Source organism: Gymnoscopelus braueri (genome assembly GCF_963280865.1).
Source record: "Gymnoscopelus braueri genome assembly, contig: SCAFFOLD_240, whole genome shotgun sequence".
Taxonomy (NCBI): Eukaryota; Metazoa; Chordata; class Actinopteri; order Myctophiformes; family Myctophidae; genus Gymnoscopelus; species Gymnoscopelus braueri.
Genome location: NW_027660952.1, coordinates 24,052 through 43,315, shown reverse-complemented (window position 1 = coordinate 43,315; position 19,264 = coordinate 24,052). Strand labels below are relative to the sequence as shown.

Sequence of the window (19,264 nt, the reverse complement as noted above, 5' to 3'; positions counted from 1 at the left end):
AAACATATATTTGGAAAATGTTTTAAATGTAAAGGTAGGGTAAGTGATTTGCTTTAGTTAAAATCAGTGTTAAATAGCTCTTTATTGTGATAGTACTCATTGTTATAGAGTGTTTGTTCAGTAAAAGGAGTCTCTATGTCTCTCCAGCTCTTTATTACACAGAAAATGCATTTTCAGTGCTCTCTCCTGATTGGCTTAAATGTTGTCACCTACCTGAAAATGTACTATATTGTGTTTACTAAAGAGCTGGAGAGACCTCTGTGACCCAACAAACGCTCTGTAGCAATGATTACTATCACAATATAGTACTTTAACCTTTTACGCGTCTCGATAGTGATACATTGAACCCCTGCCGAAACGATCCCATACGATTCACCCCTTTCCCGATGCGATAAAGATTTAGTTCTACCCAATGCGATACGATGTGATTCAACATGATGCAAAGACATTATAGGTTTTCTATTAAACAAACCAAAACATTCAATGAAAAATAAGATGTCATTCAGTACGGTACTACAGACAGAGGAACTGGTTATAAGCAGCAAATATAACAAAAATGTGCCGTTTGTCTTTACACGTCTTTACTAGTACGATGCATTACTTTATGCAACTTGTTTATGGCCTCTTAAAAAGCACAACCTTTCAAAAACAGGCCTTTTCACAAGTAGGCTTGAGATTCAGAACCGGATTCAACATTTTGGAACAGGAATCGTTTGGAACCTGTTTTATTTATGGTATGTTGACTTCACGTCTGCTATACAATCACAATAGTATTGTGATTGTATAGCAGACGTGAAGTCCACATACTTTTACATTTCGAGGACGACCATAACTCTGAGAGAGTACAAATGGAACCAAATGGACCCGTAAGGGCATGAGCGGAAATTACTGAGTGATTCCTCCAACAATAAAAGAGTAAAACAAAACGTAAACAATTACTGGCAGTCACAGCTGCTGCAGCGTAAACGGTACAGTAAACAGTAACACCACAGCACTCTCAATGAGGGACTTAAAGTGACACTTTCAACAGTGTAACGTCTATATTCCTGAGAGAGGGACAGACAGGAAGCAGAGCAGGACAGCAGAATTACCGCAATGTCTCAAATAGATCACCCTGTCATTCATGTTGATTAACCGACCTTAAAATACAGAAAAAGTGCATCCCGTATCAGTTCATTAGGAGACACGTCTTTTAGTTACAAATACGAGATTCTGTATTTTATGGGACAAGTGGTAACCCTAAGTGGCTGCACTTAGGGTCATGACCACAACTGCCATGTGGTCATGGCAGTTGTACCAGGGCATTGTCTTCAGATCAGGAAACGGGTCTGTTAGTTTTGTGTCTCGTAGCAGAGACAGGAAGGACTGGCAAGTTGTTTCTCCCTTGTTCATCATTTTGTCCAGAAGTTCAGTAGCTGCCTGGCCTGGGTCAGAGATGTTCTTCAGCCTTAGATACTCAAAGTCCACCAGGAGCTTTTCTTCATGTTCAAACACACACTGGGCGACATGTCTACTGTCTGCCATCAGGATATGTTGAAGTTTTGTCTTGTTTCTTCTGATAAACTCTTTAGTCGTGATGCAGAGGCTGAGCCCTGGAAGAGAAAGGATAACATGATACTTTCATTGCTCATGAAACATTTCATGTGCTGCAACGAACATTTTCAGGCCTGTCAAGGTGATAAGAAGCGGCTTGCTAGCTCTCATGCATTGAAGGAGGCATGAGCTCGGCTCTAGACTCTCCCTAGGCTGGCAGAGGGAGTGTAGCGCCCAGGATTACTTAGACAATTGGCACTGGGTGAAAAAATTGGTTACACAATCGTGGGATAAAAAATTGAGAACATTTCGAGGACTGAAAACAGTCTTTGTAAATTATTTGAATGCGAACAGACATTCAGTGCTGAAAGGCCTGTTTTCAGCACTGTAATTAAAGCTTATCTGTTGCACCTGGCGTAATACAAATTGTAGCGTTGTTGTGGGTCGACATTTCCCTATAGACCTGTTTGCACAGGAATGAATGGATACGGCTATGTCCAAACAAATGGCTATATCGCAAAAAGTACAATGCAAATATTATTTTTTTACTGTGAGTGGCCTGAGACATTGAGGTACAACATGTGCAATTTTTGTGTTGCTACCATGAAAAACGTGGTTATAAGAGTGAGTTAAGAAAGTGTGTCTTTAACTCTTTAACTGCCAGAGTAATAGTGTAATAGTGTTACGCTACTGCCAGCAAAAACGAGCGATTTTATCATCCTTTCAAAAATCATGGAATATTTTCAATGAATGCTAGCCGCACGGTGATACCCTCATTACACACACAGGGGTCTCGTAGAATCGGGGGAAAAAAATATCCGATAGTGGTAATCCGTTCCATAGTTGTGGCAAGTTGAAAATAGCATGTTTTGCCAAAAATGGTGTAAAAAAAAAATACACAGGAGCCGAGATTTTTAAGCAATAAGTTAACCAGGGAGTGAATGGAGCTTACGTGTAAGGTGAATATTTTGGCCTTGAGGACGATTTGTTTGTAAGATTTCCGGGGGAGACCTCAGACGTGTCCGCACTCTCCTAAGTTTGAAAGTTGGCTTAAAACACCCAGACTTTGAACTGTGATTGCGGAAAAAACGTGTGACGTATTCGAATACCGTTTGAACCACGATAAAGTCCCTGTTAGTGTGTGCTGTTTCACGTTTAAATCATGTTTCTACGTAACAGTATGCCAGAGTAAAGTGGCTCCAAAGTGAGGTGATGTTTTCTGATTTGTCTGAAAAAAACCCATAGAAAGTCAAGGTTTTTTTTGGCGTTGTTTCTTGTGTATTATGTTGCCGTGGTAACGCGTAGCGGCAAGAAAGAATTATCGCACACCGGCCGAGCCGCACGTTTTGACGTATATATTGCGGGGTTGTGTCAACCGTGCGGGCGGAGTTAAGGGATGAATTTCACGGGAAGAATATTATTATTAAGTATGGCGGATTACAATAAGTGTTTGGCCATTGGCATGGCAGGCACACTTATTAACAAATGATAGTGAAAGCATCATGGCTTTAAAAGGTACATTATCTTGTGCCTAAAGATAAATGTAAATGAGTATTACTTACAGATCATCAAGAAGACACTTCTCATTTGTTTCAAGACCTTTGTAGAAAATATCTTTGGCTTTTCTGGAGTTCAGGAGTTTGTAGAGTTCCCTCATCTGATCCTGAGTGGTTGACTTGACCATCACACTACCGTAGCCCTCGTTGATGATAACATTCTCCTGAAGGAGCAGATCCAGGATGGGTTTGACCATGGTCACTCTCTGAATCAGGTGAAGCCGGTGTTGGTCGACAAAATGTTTCTCTGAAGATAAGGGGAATGAAAATGTAGTTCTTGGCGATACTCAGTGCCAAACACATTTAAACAAGTTTTTGAACTTCTACGTTTTAAAATGCAAATAGTTTCCATCCCCTATTTTAAGTAAGTAAGTAATAGAGCACCAAAGTCTGACGTCACTGCCGCTAGAGGGCGCTGTTCCACTGGGGTTCGTGGCTTTATTTTTTGTGTTCTTAGACCACATCATATAAGAACTGCGTTCCAAAAATAAACAGGGGGCTCTGCATCGTTTATGATATTCCTCCATATTTGATACAGCCTGTTTCTGGAGAAAATTGAATACATTCTGCCTTAAAAGTCTTAAGAACTACACTTCCGGGTCTGAAATAACTGTCCCTACAGCAGCCGCGTTCATGGGAAATGTAGTCTTTGGGTCGTTGGACTCGTTTCTAGCGTTTATTGTGTTACTCTTTGGGTAAATGTGTACATTTACACCTTCAGTCGATGCTTCATATCCACATGAGGTGTGTTTATGTTTGGAACACAGTTCTTATATTAGATTCCCTGAGGATTTCAACACTAAACATAAAGCCACGACCCAGGGGGACAGCGCCCTCTAGTGGCAGTGACGTCAGGACTTCAGTGCTCTATAGTCCAGTACCTTAACCCTATTCTTTAACCTTACCGATATGAAGCGGATAAAAGCGCCAAATACTGATGGATTCTAGCCTTGGGATCCAAACTTTATTTAGAAAATTATCAATACAAGTATCCATATTCAGGGTATCTGCACACTTTTAACACATTGAGTGCCAAAACTGTATATATACCTTTTTGCAAATACACCCGTGGAGTGCCAAAAAGGTATATATACGTTTTTTTTATCTTTTTGTTTTTTTCGTTTCTTTCCACGCGGGAGGGGCTAGAGCAGCTCTGGATTCACCCTAGGCGATTCTGAGAAGGAAGGGACAGATGGATCACTGTGTCAAAAACATGGCTCCCCATCCGCTTCCATTCTATTTCCTTCTCTAAAACCCCTATAACTCCGAAACTTTTTACGCTGGGGAGAACGACTCATTTTGTTTCCGCGATCGCTTTGCCATTGTGACCCGCGTGAAAGATGTTATCGTTCCAGCCGTTAGCCAGGCCTATCGGGCAAAATGGAGGCATGCTTTTTTTTTCATGGATCGCTCGCCATGGAGTCTACAGCTTTAAACAGCACAATGGAACGCAACGGTGAGATTCCAGTCGCCTTTGTTTTCAAATGAGGCTCATTTGCAATCGGCCGAATTGTAAATGAGGACCATTTGAAAACCGGTTTGGCCGCCGACAGGCGCGCAGAACACATGGATGCATATTTACTCTGGCCCGGTGCTTTGGACTATGCTAAAGTCCTGTGACCGTCCGCACGCATCACAGATGGCCTCGTCTCCTCTCGAGCATGACATGTTTTGCATTCTGCTGTTACTGTCTTCTTCGCCTTTCAAAACAAAGTATTGCCAGCCACACGGCTGACACGACTCCCATTTTGCTCACCGGTTCACTGCTGCTGCTACTAGCTTTCTACTAGCCGGTAGCCGCAGAGCTAAGCTAACTACACGGAGCTAACTCCAAGTACTGGCACGGACTTCTGGAATGGAGTGCTCGGATCAGACCGATTGGATCGGACTTTTTCGCCGCAGTCCGATCTAATCCGATCCACGTTTTTTGACTGATACCAGACTGAATATCTGCCATAGTCAGAAACAGTAGAAGAGTAAAAAGCATCACGTCACGTTTATTAATTCTGCCCAGATCAAATTTAATACCTCCACTTACACAATTCCAGAAATTTTTAGGCCTTTAATTTCTAAAACTAAATTCAATACATTTTCTAAAACTAAATTCAATACCTTTTAAGACTTCTTAAGGATCCGCGGGGACCCTGATATTAATATCCATAAAAAAGAACAGGCCGATTCACTCACAGACTTGTGGGTGGAAGTGAAATTACATTGGCTCTGTGTTTATTAATGGCCCCTCAATGATATGAATTTGGGACAGATAAGACCATAGACATATAAAGGTGGCGATTAGGTATGTGGAGTGATATGTAAATAAATGTTGTAATTTAATTTATTTTATAGTTCAGAAGACTTGTTTGAAATCTTTCTTAACATACATTGTAAATGATACATTTCTGTATTTGGAAACGGTATGTAATAGTTTTTTTTTTATTTGTATGCAGTAAATATGTCATGCTTAGTTTGTCATGTAGTATTGTCAAAGTAATGAACTGATTGTGCTAAAACTACGTTTTTTTGTTTGTCATTTTGCTGCAGTGTCGTACATATGGGTGCATCGCATAGATTTTCATCATCAGTCGAGGTTCCATTAATTCCAGATCATCCTTCGGCTCTGAGGCATTGGTATCTCGGGCGCCATTTTAGCGTAGGCAAGCTTCCGCGTGTGTCACAGAAGGGGGCGTTCGGTAGGCCAATCAGAGCCAGGCGGGGGCGGGTCTTTTTGTAACCCAGCTCTTAACCATTTAAAAAGGCAGCAGCTGCGCAGCATCTAGTTAGTTTGAACTAACTCCACACTCTGGATTTGTGCAATAATAAATCGTGTTCTACAGTTTAAACAGGTTCCTATGTTCCTATACTTTTGGCTGTCTTGGAATATTTGTGTTATATGTTATGCTTTCAGTGCCATTATTTAAAATATGGAACAATGACATTTCATTTGTAATGTCATTGTCATTTGAGAAAATTCTCAAATGAACAATTATTTCAGTCTTTCAAAGTTGATAGCTCTGTTCTGACCTGAATAGCTAAAATAAGGATGTTGGATAAAGGCAATTCTGCAATGTGACCAGCATATTTCATGTAGTCTGTGAAAGGAGACAAAAATATTTTGTGACTATTACTGTTGAAAGTATTTTGGTATGAAAATATGCAATTTAGATGTAACCAAATATAGGCCTACGCCGACTGGATCCATCCATAACTCTTAACCACTTGAAAATAGGTTGAAAATTCAGGGAGTTGTGAGGATTTTAATTGTGGAGAGACCGTCTGCTTCAATGGACATAAATGCATTAGAACAGTGGTTTTCAACCTTTTTCATATCAAGGTCCATTATTTATTTGCCATTTGAGCCACGGAACACCGTTTGATGAGCTTTAGCCTCTCACACCCAAAACGTAGAATATGTTGTGTTGTTATCGTTCGATAAGATGCTGTCAAAATAACAATTCTTTACGTTCTCTAATTGTGTACTTCTATAGTAAGTAATGTAGATGTTTAACAATTTGACTCTTGAGAGTGTGAAATGTTATACTCAAGATTTAAAGCTCTATAAGGGTCCATTTGGTTATCAACTCCATCATTTAGCTGGGGACCACCTGGGACCCCCTCAAGGACCACTGGTGGTCCCCGGACCACTGGTTGAGAACCATTGCACTGACAAGTCCCGGAAAAGACGCACTGTGATTGGCCAGTAGTCAACGCGCTGTGAGCGCTGTGATTGGCCAGTAGTCACTTTGAGTCTCAGTTTGCCTACGCTAAAATGACGGCCGCGATACCAGTTGCTCCAACGCACTGCAGAGGCCAATGAGGTATCTAGGTTTCTATATCTATGGATAAGAGACTGTGTTCATGATTTGTGCAATTTTTTGCCAAACAGACCCTCCCACAAATGTCAGAAGTCAATCGTAGTCAATCCGAAGGGAATATGAAAAATCTGACTGATACATCTTGATCACATGACCAAAGAGTGCGTGTGTGCCGATTTGTGTGTGTTTTGAAGATAAACCAAAACGGTGGAAAAACCTGAAATCGGATAAGGGGCGGGACCTATATGGGAAGTTGCATGATCCAAGGAGTCCAGGGAAAAAAAGATTTTTGATGCTATGACCTACGGTTCAAGAGTTAAAGGCCAAAAAGTGAATCGGCCTTTTTTAATAGATATTGATATGGATAATTGTATGGATAATTTTTGAGTGGTGCCAACCACTCCTACATTTGACCGTGTCTGTGTGTCCGTCTGTGTGTCCGTATGTGTGTCCGTATGAGCACGGCCTCTCTGTATGAGTGTCCGTATGAGCACGGCCTCTCTGTATGTTTGAGCACAGCTTCAACAGCTGCAACCATACAGGTACAGGTACAGTACAGTACAGACCGTACAGTACAGTACAGTACAGTACGGTACAGGTAAAGTACAGTACAGACCGTACAGTACAGGTACAGTACAGTACAGTACAGGTACAGTACAGTACAGTACAGTACAGTACAGTACAGTACAGTACAGACCATACAATACAGTACAGTACAGTACAGTACGTACAGTACAGGTACAGTACAGACCACACAGTAAAGTACAGTACAGTACAGACCGTACAGTACAGTACAGTACAGTACTGTACAGTACAGTACAGACCGTACAGTACAGTACAGTACAGTACAGTACAGTACAGTACAGCCCGTACAGTACAGTACAGTACAGACCGTACAGTACAGACCGTACAGTACAGTACAGTACGTACAGTACAGGTACAGTACAGGTACGGTACAGTACGTACAGTACAGTACAGACCGTACAGTACAGCACAGGTACAGGTACAGGTACAGGTACAGTACAGTACAGGTACAGTACAGTACAGACCGTACAGTACAGTACAGTACACACACATACACACACTTTTGAGTAAAAATACTTAAAATGAGTACAAATACTTAAATATTAGTAAAGATACTTTAAAGTTCCTAAACTGAGTAAAAATACTTTAAATGAGTAAAAATACTTAAAATGCGTAAAAATACTTAAAAGATGTTAAAATGAGTAAAAACACGTACAAATCTGTACAAACATTTTAAAGTACTTAAAATGAGTAAAAATACATTGAAGTCATCAAAGTCTGTAAAAAGTAACTAATGAAATGAACTCATGAAAGGCACCACTCTCTTCACACTGGGTGTGATTTTTTAAATAAGGTTTGGATCCCGAGGCTAGAATCCATCAGTAGATCCTAAAGAAGCCTCATGCTAAATGTGGTGCTTTTATCCGCTTCGTATCGTTAATTTTGCTAAGGTACCCCACTATAAGTAAGTAAGTAAGACTCTATGGCAGGGCTGCCATAACTCCTGGATCCCGCATGAGTCTCCTGGTTTTTGACCACGTCTCCTGATACTCTTCTGGATTCTGAGCCCTGCTCTATGGCCTACTTCCTTACTTACTTATTTGAAAAAGAACTCACTTGACACAGATGCAGCTGCTGCTTTAGGTTGTGCTGCAATAAATAAAACAGTTTTCAAATTAAATTAAACATGTAAACAGTGTTTTTACTAACATTTGAAAAACCATGGGATATTTTCCGTGATCGCCGTCCGCCATGTGTGTGTTTTGATATCAAAAGATATCTCTCCTATTTTCAGGTCCTCCATCATGCTGTATAAGCATTCTATTGTGAAGCCGAGCATGTTTAGTCTGTGTAATGATGACTCTGTGTTCTCTAACATTACAACATGTTTAGAATGTGTAATGATGATTCTGTGTTCTCTAACATTTTAACATGTTTAGAATGTGTTCTCTAACATTACAACATGTTTAGCCTGTGTAATGATGACTCTGTGTTCTCTAACATTATAACATGTTTAGAATGTGTTCTCTAACATTATAACATGTTTAGCCTGTGTAATGATGACTCTGTGTTCTCTAACATTATAACATGTTTAGCCTGTGTAATGATGATTCTGTGTTCTCTAACATTACAACATGTTTAGAATGTGTTCTCTAACATTATAACATGTTTAGCCTGTGTAATGATGACTCTGTGTTCTCTAACATTATAACATGTTTAGCCTGTGTAATGATGATTCTGTGTTCTCTAACATTATAACATGTTTAGCCTGTGTAATGATGACTCTGTGTTCTCTAACATTATAACATGTTTAGCCTGTGTAATGATGATTCTGTGTTCTCTAACATTACAACATGTTTAGCCTGTGTAATGATGATTCTGTGTTCTCTAACATTACAACATGTTTAGCCTGTGTAATGATGATTCTGTGTTCTCTAACATTACAACATGTTTAGCCTGTGTAATGATGATTCTGTGTTCTCTAACATTACAACATGTTTAGCCTGTGTAATGATGATTCTGTGTTCTCTAACATTACAACGTGTTTAGCCTGTGTAATGATGATTCTGTGTTCTCTAACATTACAACGTGTTTAGCCTGTGTAATGATGATTCTGTGTTCTCTAACATTACAACGTGTTTAGCCTGTGTAATGATGATTCTGTGTTCTCTAACATTACAACGTGTTTAGCCTGTGTAATGATGATTCTGTGTTCTCTAACATTACAACGTGTTTAGCCTGTGTAATGATGATTCTGTGTTCTCTAACATTACAACGTGTTTAGCCTGTGTAATGATGATTCTGTGTTCTCTAACATTACAACGTGTTTAGCCTGTGTAATGATGATTCTGTGTTCTCTAACATTACAACGTGTTTAGCCTGTGTAATGATGATTCTGTGTTCTCTAACATTACAACGTGTTTAGCCTGTGTAATGATGATTCTGTGTTCTCTAACATTACAACGTGTTTAGCCTGTGTAATGATGATTCTGTGTTCTCTAACATTACAACGTGTTTAGCCTGTGTAATGATGATTCTGTGTTCTCTAACATTACAACGTGTTTAGCCTGTGTAATGATGATTCTGTGTTCTCTAACATTACAACGTGTTTAGCCTGTGTAATGATGATTCTGTGTTCTCTAACATTACAACGTGTTTAGCCTGTGTAATGATGATTCTGTGTTCTCTAACATTACAACGTGTTTAGCCTGTGTAATGATGATTCTGTGTTCTCTAACATTACAACGTGTTTAGCCTGTGTAATGATGATTCTGTGTTCTCTAACATTACAACGTGTTTAGCCTGTGTAATGATGATTCTGTGTTCTCTAACATTACAACGTGTTTAGCCTGTGTAATGATGATTCTGTGTTCTCTAACATTACAACGTGTTTAGCCTGTGTAATGATGATTCTGTGTTCTCTAACATTACAACGTGTTTAGCCTGTGTAATGATGATTCTGTGTTCTCTAACATTACAACGTGTTTAGCCTGTGTAATGATGATTCTGTGTTCTCTAACATTACAACGTGTTTAGCCTGTGTAATGATGATTCTGTGTTCTCTAACATTACAACGTGTTTAGCCTGTGTAATGATGATTCTGTGTTCTCTAACATTACAACGTGTTTAGCCTGTGTAATGATGATTCTGTGTTCTCTAACATTACAACGTGTTTAGCCTGTGTAATGATGATTCTGTGTTCTCTAACATTACAACGTGTTTAGCCTGTGTAATGATGATTCTGTGTTCTCTAACATTACAACGTGTTTAGCCTGTGTAATGATGATTCTGTGTTCTCTAACATTACAACGTGTTTAGCCTGTGTAATGATGATTCTGTGTTCTCTAACATTACAACGTGTTTAGCCTGTGTAATGATGATTCTGTGTTCTCTAACATTACAACGTGTTTAGCCTGTGTAATGATGATTCTGTGTTCTCTAACATTACAACGTGTTTAGCCTGTGTAATGATGACTCTGTGTTCTCTAACATTACAACATGTTTAGCCTGTGTAATGATGACTCTGTGTTCTCTAACATTACAACATGTTTAGCCTGTGTAATGATGACTCTGTGTTCTCTAACATTATAACATGTTTAGCCTGTGTAATGATGACTCTGTGTTCTCTAACATTATAACATGTTTAGCCTGTGTAATGATGACTCTGTGTTCTCTAACATTACAACATGTTTAGCCTGTGTAATGATGACTCTGTGTTCTCTAACAATACAACATGTTTAGCCTGTGTAATGATGATTCTGTGTTCTCTAACATTACAACATGTTTAGCCTGTGTAATGATGATTCTGTGTTCTCTAACATTACAACATGTTTAGCCTGTGTAATGATGATTCTGTGTTCTCTAACATTACAACATGTTTAGCCTGTGTAATGATGATTCTGTGTTCTCTAACATTACAACATGTTTAGCCTGTGTAATGATGATTCTGTGTTCTCTAACATTACAACATGTTTAGCCTGTGTAATGATGACTCTGTGTTCTCTAACATTACAACATGTTTAGCCTGTGTAATGATGACTCTGTGTTCTCTAACATTACAACATGTTTAGCCTGTGTAATGATGACTCTGTGTTCTCTAACATTACAACATGTTTAGCCTGTGTAATGATGATTCTGTGTTCTCTAACATTATAACATGTTTAGCCTGTGTAATGATGATTCTGTGTTCTCTAACATTACAACATGTTTAGCCTGTGTAATGATGATTCTGTGTTCTCTAACATTACAACATGTTTAGCCTGTGTAATGATGATTCTGTGTTCTCTAACATTACAACATGTTTAGCCTGTGTAATGATGATTCTGTGTTCTCTAACATTATAACATGTTTAGCCTGTGTAATGATGATTCTGTGTTCTCTAACATTATAACATGTTTAGCCTGTGTAATGATGATTCTGTGTTCTCTAACATTACAACATGTTTAGCCTGTGTAATGATGATTCTGTGTTCTCTAACATTACAACATGTTTAGCCTGTGTAATGATGACTCTGTGTTCTCTAACATTATAACATGTTTAGCCTGTGTAATGATGATTCTGTGTTCTCTAACATTACAACATGTTTAGCCTGTGTAATGATGATTCTGTGTTTAACATTACAACATGTTTAGCCTGTGTAATGATGATTCTGTGTTCTCTAACATTACAACATGTTTAGCCTGTGTAATGATGATTCTGTGTTCTCTAACATTATAACATGTTTAGCCTGTGTAATGATGATTCTGTGTTCTCTAACATTACAACATGTTTAGCCTGTGTAATGATGATTCTGTGTTCTCTAACATTATAACATGTTTAGCCTGTGTAATGATGATTCTGTGTTCTCTAACATTATAACATGTTTAGCCTGTGTAATGATGATTCTGTGTTCTCTAACATTACAACATGTTTAGCCTGTGTAATGATGATTCTGTGTTTAACATTACAACATGTTTAGCCTGTGTAATGATGATTCTGTGTTTAACATTACAACATGTTTAGCCTGTGTAATGATGATTCTGTGTTTAACATTACAACATGTTTAGCCTGTGTAATGATGATTCTGTGTTCTCTAACATTACAACATGTTTAGCCTGTGTAGTGATGATTCTGTGTTCTCTAACATTATAACATGTTTAGCCTGTGTAATGATGATTCTGTGTTCTCTAACATTACAACATGTTTAGCCTGTGTAATGATGATTCTGTGTTCTCTAACATTATAACATGTTTAGCCTGTGTAATGATGATTCTGTGTTCTCTAACATTATAACATGTTTAGCCTGTGTAATGATGATTCTGTGTTCTCTAACATTACAACATGTTTAGCCTGTGTAATGATGATTCTGTGTTTAACATTACAACATGTTTAGCCTGTGTAATGATGATTCTGTGTTTAACATTACAACATGTTTAGCCTGTGTAATGATGATTCTGTGTTTAACATTACAACATGTTTAGCCTGTGTAGTGATGATTCTGTGTTCTCTAACATTACAACATGTTTAGCCTGTGTAATGATGATTCTGTGTTCTCTAACATTACAACATGTTTAGCCTGTGTAATGATGATTCTGTGTTCTCTAACATTATAACATGTTTAGCCTGTGTAATGATGATTCTGTGTTCTCTAACATTACAACATGTTTAGCCTGTGTAATGATGATTCTGTGTTCTCTAACATTATAACATGTTTAGCCTGTGTAATGATGACTCTGTGTTCTCTAACATTATAACGTGTTTAGCCTGTGTAATGATGATTCTGTGTTCTCTAACATTACAACGTGTTTAGCCTGTGTAATGATGATTCTGTGTTCTCTAACATTACAACGTGTTTAGCCTGTGTAATGATGACTCTGTGTTCTCTAACATTATAACATGTTTAGCCTGTGTAATGATGACTCTGTGTTCTCTAACATTATAACATGTTTAGCCTGTGTAATGATGACTCTGTGTTCTCTAACATTATAACATGTTTAGCCTGTGTAATGATGACTCTGTGTTCTCTAACATTACAACATGTTTAGCCTGTGTAATGATGATTCTGTGTTCTCTAACATTACAACATGTTTAGCCTGTGTAATGATGATTCTGTGTTCTCTAACATTACAACATGTTTAGCCTGTGTAATGATGATTCTGTGTTCTCTAACATTACAACATGTTTAGCCTGTGTAATGATGATTCTGTGTTCTCTAACATTATAACATGTTTAGCCTGTGTAATGATGATTCTGTGTTCTCTAACATTACAACATGTTTAGCCTGTGTAATGATGATTCTGTGTTCTCTAACATTACAACATGTTTAGCCTGTGTAATGATGATTCTGTGTTCTCTAACATTATAACGTGTTTAGCCTGTGTAATGATGATTCTGTGTTCTCTAACATTACAACGTGTTTAGCCTGTGTAATGATGATTCTGTGTTCTCTAACATTACAACGTGTTTAGCCTGTGTAATGATGACTCTGTGTTCTCTAACATTATAACATGTTTAGCCTGTGTAATGATGACTCTGTGTTCTCTAACATTATAACATGTTTAGCCTGTGTAATGATGACTCTGTGTTCTCTAACATTATAACATGTTTAGCCTGTGTAATGATGACTCTGTGTTCTCTAACATTACAACATGTTTAGCCTGTGTAATGATGATTCTGTGTTCTCTAACATTACAACATGTTTAGCCTGTGTAATGATGATTCTGTGTTCTCTAACATTACAACATGTTTAGCCTGTGTAATGATGATTCTGTGTTCTCTAACATTACAACATGTTTAGCCTGTGTAATGATGATTCTGTGTTCTCTAACATTATAACATGTTTAGCCTGTGTAATGATGATTCTGTGTTCTCTAACATTACAACATGTTTAGCCTGTGTAATGATGATTCTGTGTTTAACATTACAACATGTTTAGCCTGTGTAATGATGATTCTGTGTTCTCTAACATTACAACATGTTTAGCCTGTGTAATGATGACTCTGTGTTCTCTAACATTATAACATGTTTAGCCTGTGTAATGATGATTCTGTACATTATAACATGTTTAGCCTGTGTAATGATGATTCTGTGTTCTCTAACATTACAACATGTTTAGCCTGTGTAATGATGATTCTGTGTTCTCTAACATTATAACATGTTTAGCCTGTGTAATGATGATTCTGTGTTCTCTAACATTACAACATGTTTAGCCTGTGTAATGATGATTCTGTGTTCTCTAACATTACAACATGTTTAGCCTGTGTAATGATGATTCTGTGTTCTCTAACATTACAACATGTTTAGCCTGTGTAATGATGACTCTGTGTTCTCTAACATTACAACATGTTTAGCCTGTGTAATGATGATTCTGTGTTCTCTAACATTACAACATGTTTAGCCTGTGTAATGATGATTCTGTGTTCTCTAACATTATAACATGTTTAGCCTGTGTAATGATGATTCTGTGTTCTCTAACATTACAACATGTTTAGCCTGTGTAATGATGATTCTGTGTTCTCTAACATTACAACATGTTTAGCCTGTGTAATGATGATTCTGTGTTCTCTAACATTATAACATGTTTAGCCTGTGTAATGATGATTCTGTGTTCTCTAACATTATAACATGTTTAGCCTGTGTAATGATGATTCTGTGTTTAACATTACAACATGTTTAGCCTGTGTAATGATGACTCTGTGTTCTCTAACATTATAACATGTTTAGCCTGTGTAATGATGATTCTGTGTTCTCTAACATTATAACATGTTTAGCCTGTGTAATGATGATTCTGTGTTCTCTAACATTACAACATGTTTAGCCTGTGTAATGATGATTCTGTGTTCTCTAACATTATATCATGTTTAGCCTGTGTAATGATGATTCTGTGTTATCTAACATTATAACATGTTTAGCCTGTGTAATGATGATTCTGTGTTATCTAACATTATAACATGTTTAGCCTGTGTAATGATGACTCTGTGTTCTCTAACATTATAACATGTTTAGCCTGTGTAATGATGACTCTGTGTTCTTTAACATTATAACATGTTTAGCCTGTGTAATGATGACTCTGTGTTCTCTAACATTACAACATGTTTAGCCTGTGTAATGATGATTCTGTGTTCTCTAACATTACAACATGTTTAGCCTGTGTAATGATGATTCTGTGTTCTCTAACATTATAACATGTTTAGTCTGTGTAATGATGATTCTGTGTTCTCTAACATTATAACATGTTTAGCCTGTGTAATGATGACTCTGTGTTCTCTAACATTACAACATGTTTAGCCTGTGTAATGATGATTCTGTGTTTAACATTACAACATGTTTAGCCTGTGTAATGATGATTCTGTGTTCTCTAACATTACAACATGTTTAGCCTGTGTAATGATGATTCTGTGTTCTCTAACATTACAACATGTTTAGCCTGTGTAATGATGACTCTGTGTTCTCTAACATTACAACATGTTTAGCCTGTGTAATGATGATTCTGTGTTCTCTAACATTATAACATGTTTAGCCTGTGTAATGATGATTCTGTGTTTAACATTACAACATGTTTAGCCTGTGTAATGATGACTCTGTGTTCTCTAACATTACAACATGTTTAGCCTGTGTAATGATGATTCTGTGTTCTCTAACATTACAACATGTTTAGCCTGTGTAATGATGATTCTGTGTTCTCTAACATTATAACATGTTTAGCCTGTGTAATGATGATTCTGTGTTCTCTAACATTACAACATGTTTAGCCTGTGTAATGATGATTCTGTGTTCTCTAACATTACAACATGTTTAGCCTGTGTAATGATGATTCTGTGTTCTCTAACATTACAACATGTTTAGCCTGTGTAATGATGATTCTGTGTTCTCTAACATTACAACATGTTTAGCCTGTGTAATGATGATTCTGTGTTATCTAACATTACAACATGTTTAGCCTGTGTAATGATGATTCTGTGTTCTCTAACATTATAACATGTTTAGCCTGTGTAATGATGACTCTGTGTTCTCTAACATTATAACATGTTTAGCCTGAGTAATGATGACTCTGTGTTCTCTAACATTATAACATGTTTAGCCTGTGTAATGATGACTGTGTTCTCTAACATTATAACATGTTTAGCCTGTGTAATGATGACTCTGTGTTCTCTAACATTATAACATGTTTAGCCTGTGTAATGATGACTCTGTGTTCTCTAACATTATAACATGTTTAGCCTGTGTAATGATGACTGTGTTCTCTAACATTATAACATGTTTAGCCTGTGTAATGATGACTCTGTGTTCTCTAACATTATAACATGTTTAGCCTGTGTAATGATGACTCTGTGTTCTCTAACATTATAACATGTTTAGCCTGTGTAATGATGATTCTGTGTTCTCTAACATTACAACATGTTTAACCTGTGTAATGATGATTCTGTGTTCTCTAACATTACAACATGTTTAACCTGTGTAACGATGACTCTGTGTTCTCTAACATTTCAGCTAACACCCCTGATGTCATTGTTGTTAATGAAAACCATAGGGAGGTGTTCATTCTCGAGGTCGGCTGTACTTTTGATTACAGCTTAGAGGAAGCCTTCCTAACCAAAAGGAAAAATATCATCAGCTAGAGCAGACCATCTCTCAGCTAGGCTACAGATGTAAACTTTTGGTTTTATCTTTGGTAGCCTAGGGCACAAGTTGGTTGTGAGGGGCCTTCAAATGGTTAAATGTCCTTTGTACAAGGCATTCTTGTACTTCTGTTTATATGGACATAAATAAATATTTCAAATGTGTGTTTACTTGGGGGTTGTCCGGGTGTGTGTTTACTTGGGGGTTGTCCGGGGGTCATGAGTGGCTGCCTCATGCCAGAGGGGCCCTGTAGCAGACCTGAAGGAGGCATGCCAGGCTGGCTGGACATCATGCTCTTCTTCTGGAGTCTCTGCTGCCCCTTCACCTCCATCTTCTGGATTATATCCATGATCAGGTTTATGTATTCATCCTGATGGTCACATACAGTAGAGAGTCAAGTGATTTCAGCTGTTAAGACACTGGAATTAACTTTTACTTCCTGTATTTCCAAAAGAAAAGACAGGGCCTCACTAGGTATACATGAGTTTGCTGTAATAATGTTAATAATGTTTGGTGGATACAGTATTTGACAAAATCCCTGTTGTTTATTTTACTTTTAAACTATGTTGTTGTTTTCATTGTCTCCACATACAGTGTAAATCCCCCCCATACAGTACTGTGGTCCCTGTCAAAGCCAACCTACACTGTTGGCCTTGGAAAGATGTAGAACAACATGCCTCCTCTTTGGTCTACTGTTAGAAAATCAAACCATGCCAAATAAATGTTTCAATTTCTATAGAAATGTGTTTGGGACCGCTACATTGGACCTCATGTAGTCACTAATACATGGAAATAAATGGAATGGAGAGAATATTAGATTCTTACCTCACTGTTAGCTGATTCATAATGGTCTCCCTCTGCTTTCCGAGCGTAAGTCATCAAGCTCTCCATCCTCTTGTCCTTCAGTTCACGTGGGCCTGGGTTCGGATAGATGGCTGTTACACTGCTCAGCCAACACACAGAGAATGAAAGAAACAAAGTCACACTTAAAATATTAAACTCTACCAATTATCTTGCATGATCCAATAATGGATCAGTTCAGGTCAAGGTGAGCAGACATTGTATTGGTTCTGGTTTCTATGTGGTGAAGACTCACATCTTGTTGACATAGACGTCACGGAAGTTCTGTGTGATGCCTTCATGCCAAGACTTCCTCCTGCCTGCTGTGGACATGGAGTCCAAGCTGAGAGAAAGAGAATGATAGAAAAGATTAGAAAAAGTGCTCCTCGGAGCACAGGTCTCCGCCATGTCAGGTAGGTTATTGTGGGACAGCAATATTTGGAATTCGCCAATCAGGATGGAATATAAAAAATCGGACGGAACCATCTTGATCACTTGACTATAGAGATAATGTGTACTGATTTGCATGATGTTTGGAAAAAAATTGTATGAGTAATATAAAAAAGAAGAATCGGCCTCCTGGTGGCGCTATAATAGGGCAATGTTAAAAGGGTGGCGTTTGTTCTTCAACATAGTGCGAATGTGCGTTCAAAGTTCCACCGCAATCGGACGCTGTGTTCATGATTTGCGGCATTTTGTTGAAAACGCGTGATGTTTGGATCAAATCTGTAGGAATAATATAAAAAAATGGGTTTTGCACAAATTGGCCTCCTGGTGGCGCTATAACAGGGCCATGTAAAAGGTTTTGAATTGGCATCCAGGGAGTGTGTGTGCACAGTTTCGCAGCGACCGGGCCAACGGTGCCAGAGATTAGGTGGTAACACACAGACAGGACGGACGGACACACGGACGGACGGACGGACGGAGGGTGAAACATACTCTCTCGCCAGGCCGAGACAACAAGGAGACATCAAAGAAAAGGGGGGAAACAATGAGGAACAGACATTAATACAGAATCGTAGTTTCAATGTGTATTTGGTTCATAAACATAAGACTTTATGTTGAGTGAATAGATGAATGTGAGAGTTCCAGTCAACTCATCCAGGGAGGGACATTCCCTACAATTCTGTAGTCGATCAATATTGATTCCTTTCCAATCTACAGAATGTGCTACACGTTGGCATGCGGTGACAGCTGTCACTCATAACCTCAGACACACCCAGTTTACTGCTTTAGTGATAGTATACTAGCATATTAGTGGTGACACTTTAAGTGTGAACTATGTGTGAATGTAACGTTAGGAGGTCATTAGGAGCTCAGGTAAAGACTCATTACTGACCTCTGTGTCATAAGACCTGGTTCCAGGATGGACTGCACCACAACATCATTCCCTCCCATGGC

The 19,264-nt window shown here is 38.2% G+C and overlaps 1 protein-coding gene across 1 annotated transcript; it reads right to left on the bottom strand.

Annotated features, from left to right (window-relative positions):
- Positions 1-1,445: 1,445 nt before the first annotated feature.
- Positions 1,446-19,243, bottom strand: LOC308081021 (histone acetyltransferase p300-like). The gene is made up of 7 exons (XM_080457429.1): positions 19,203-19,243; positions 18,120-18,206; positions 17,849-17,966; positions 17,195-17,393; positions 8,543-8,575; positions 3,096-3,336; positions 1,446-1,592 (listed from the first exon to the last, which is right to left on the bottom strand). Exons 1-7 carry the CDS (start codon positions 19,211-19,213, stop codon positions 1,568-1,570), a joined length of 714 nt encoding a protein of 237 aa, XP_080313555.1. The 5' UTR covers positions 19,214-19,243; the 3' UTR covers positions 1,446-1,567.
- Positions 19,244-19,264: the final 21 nt, after the last annotated feature.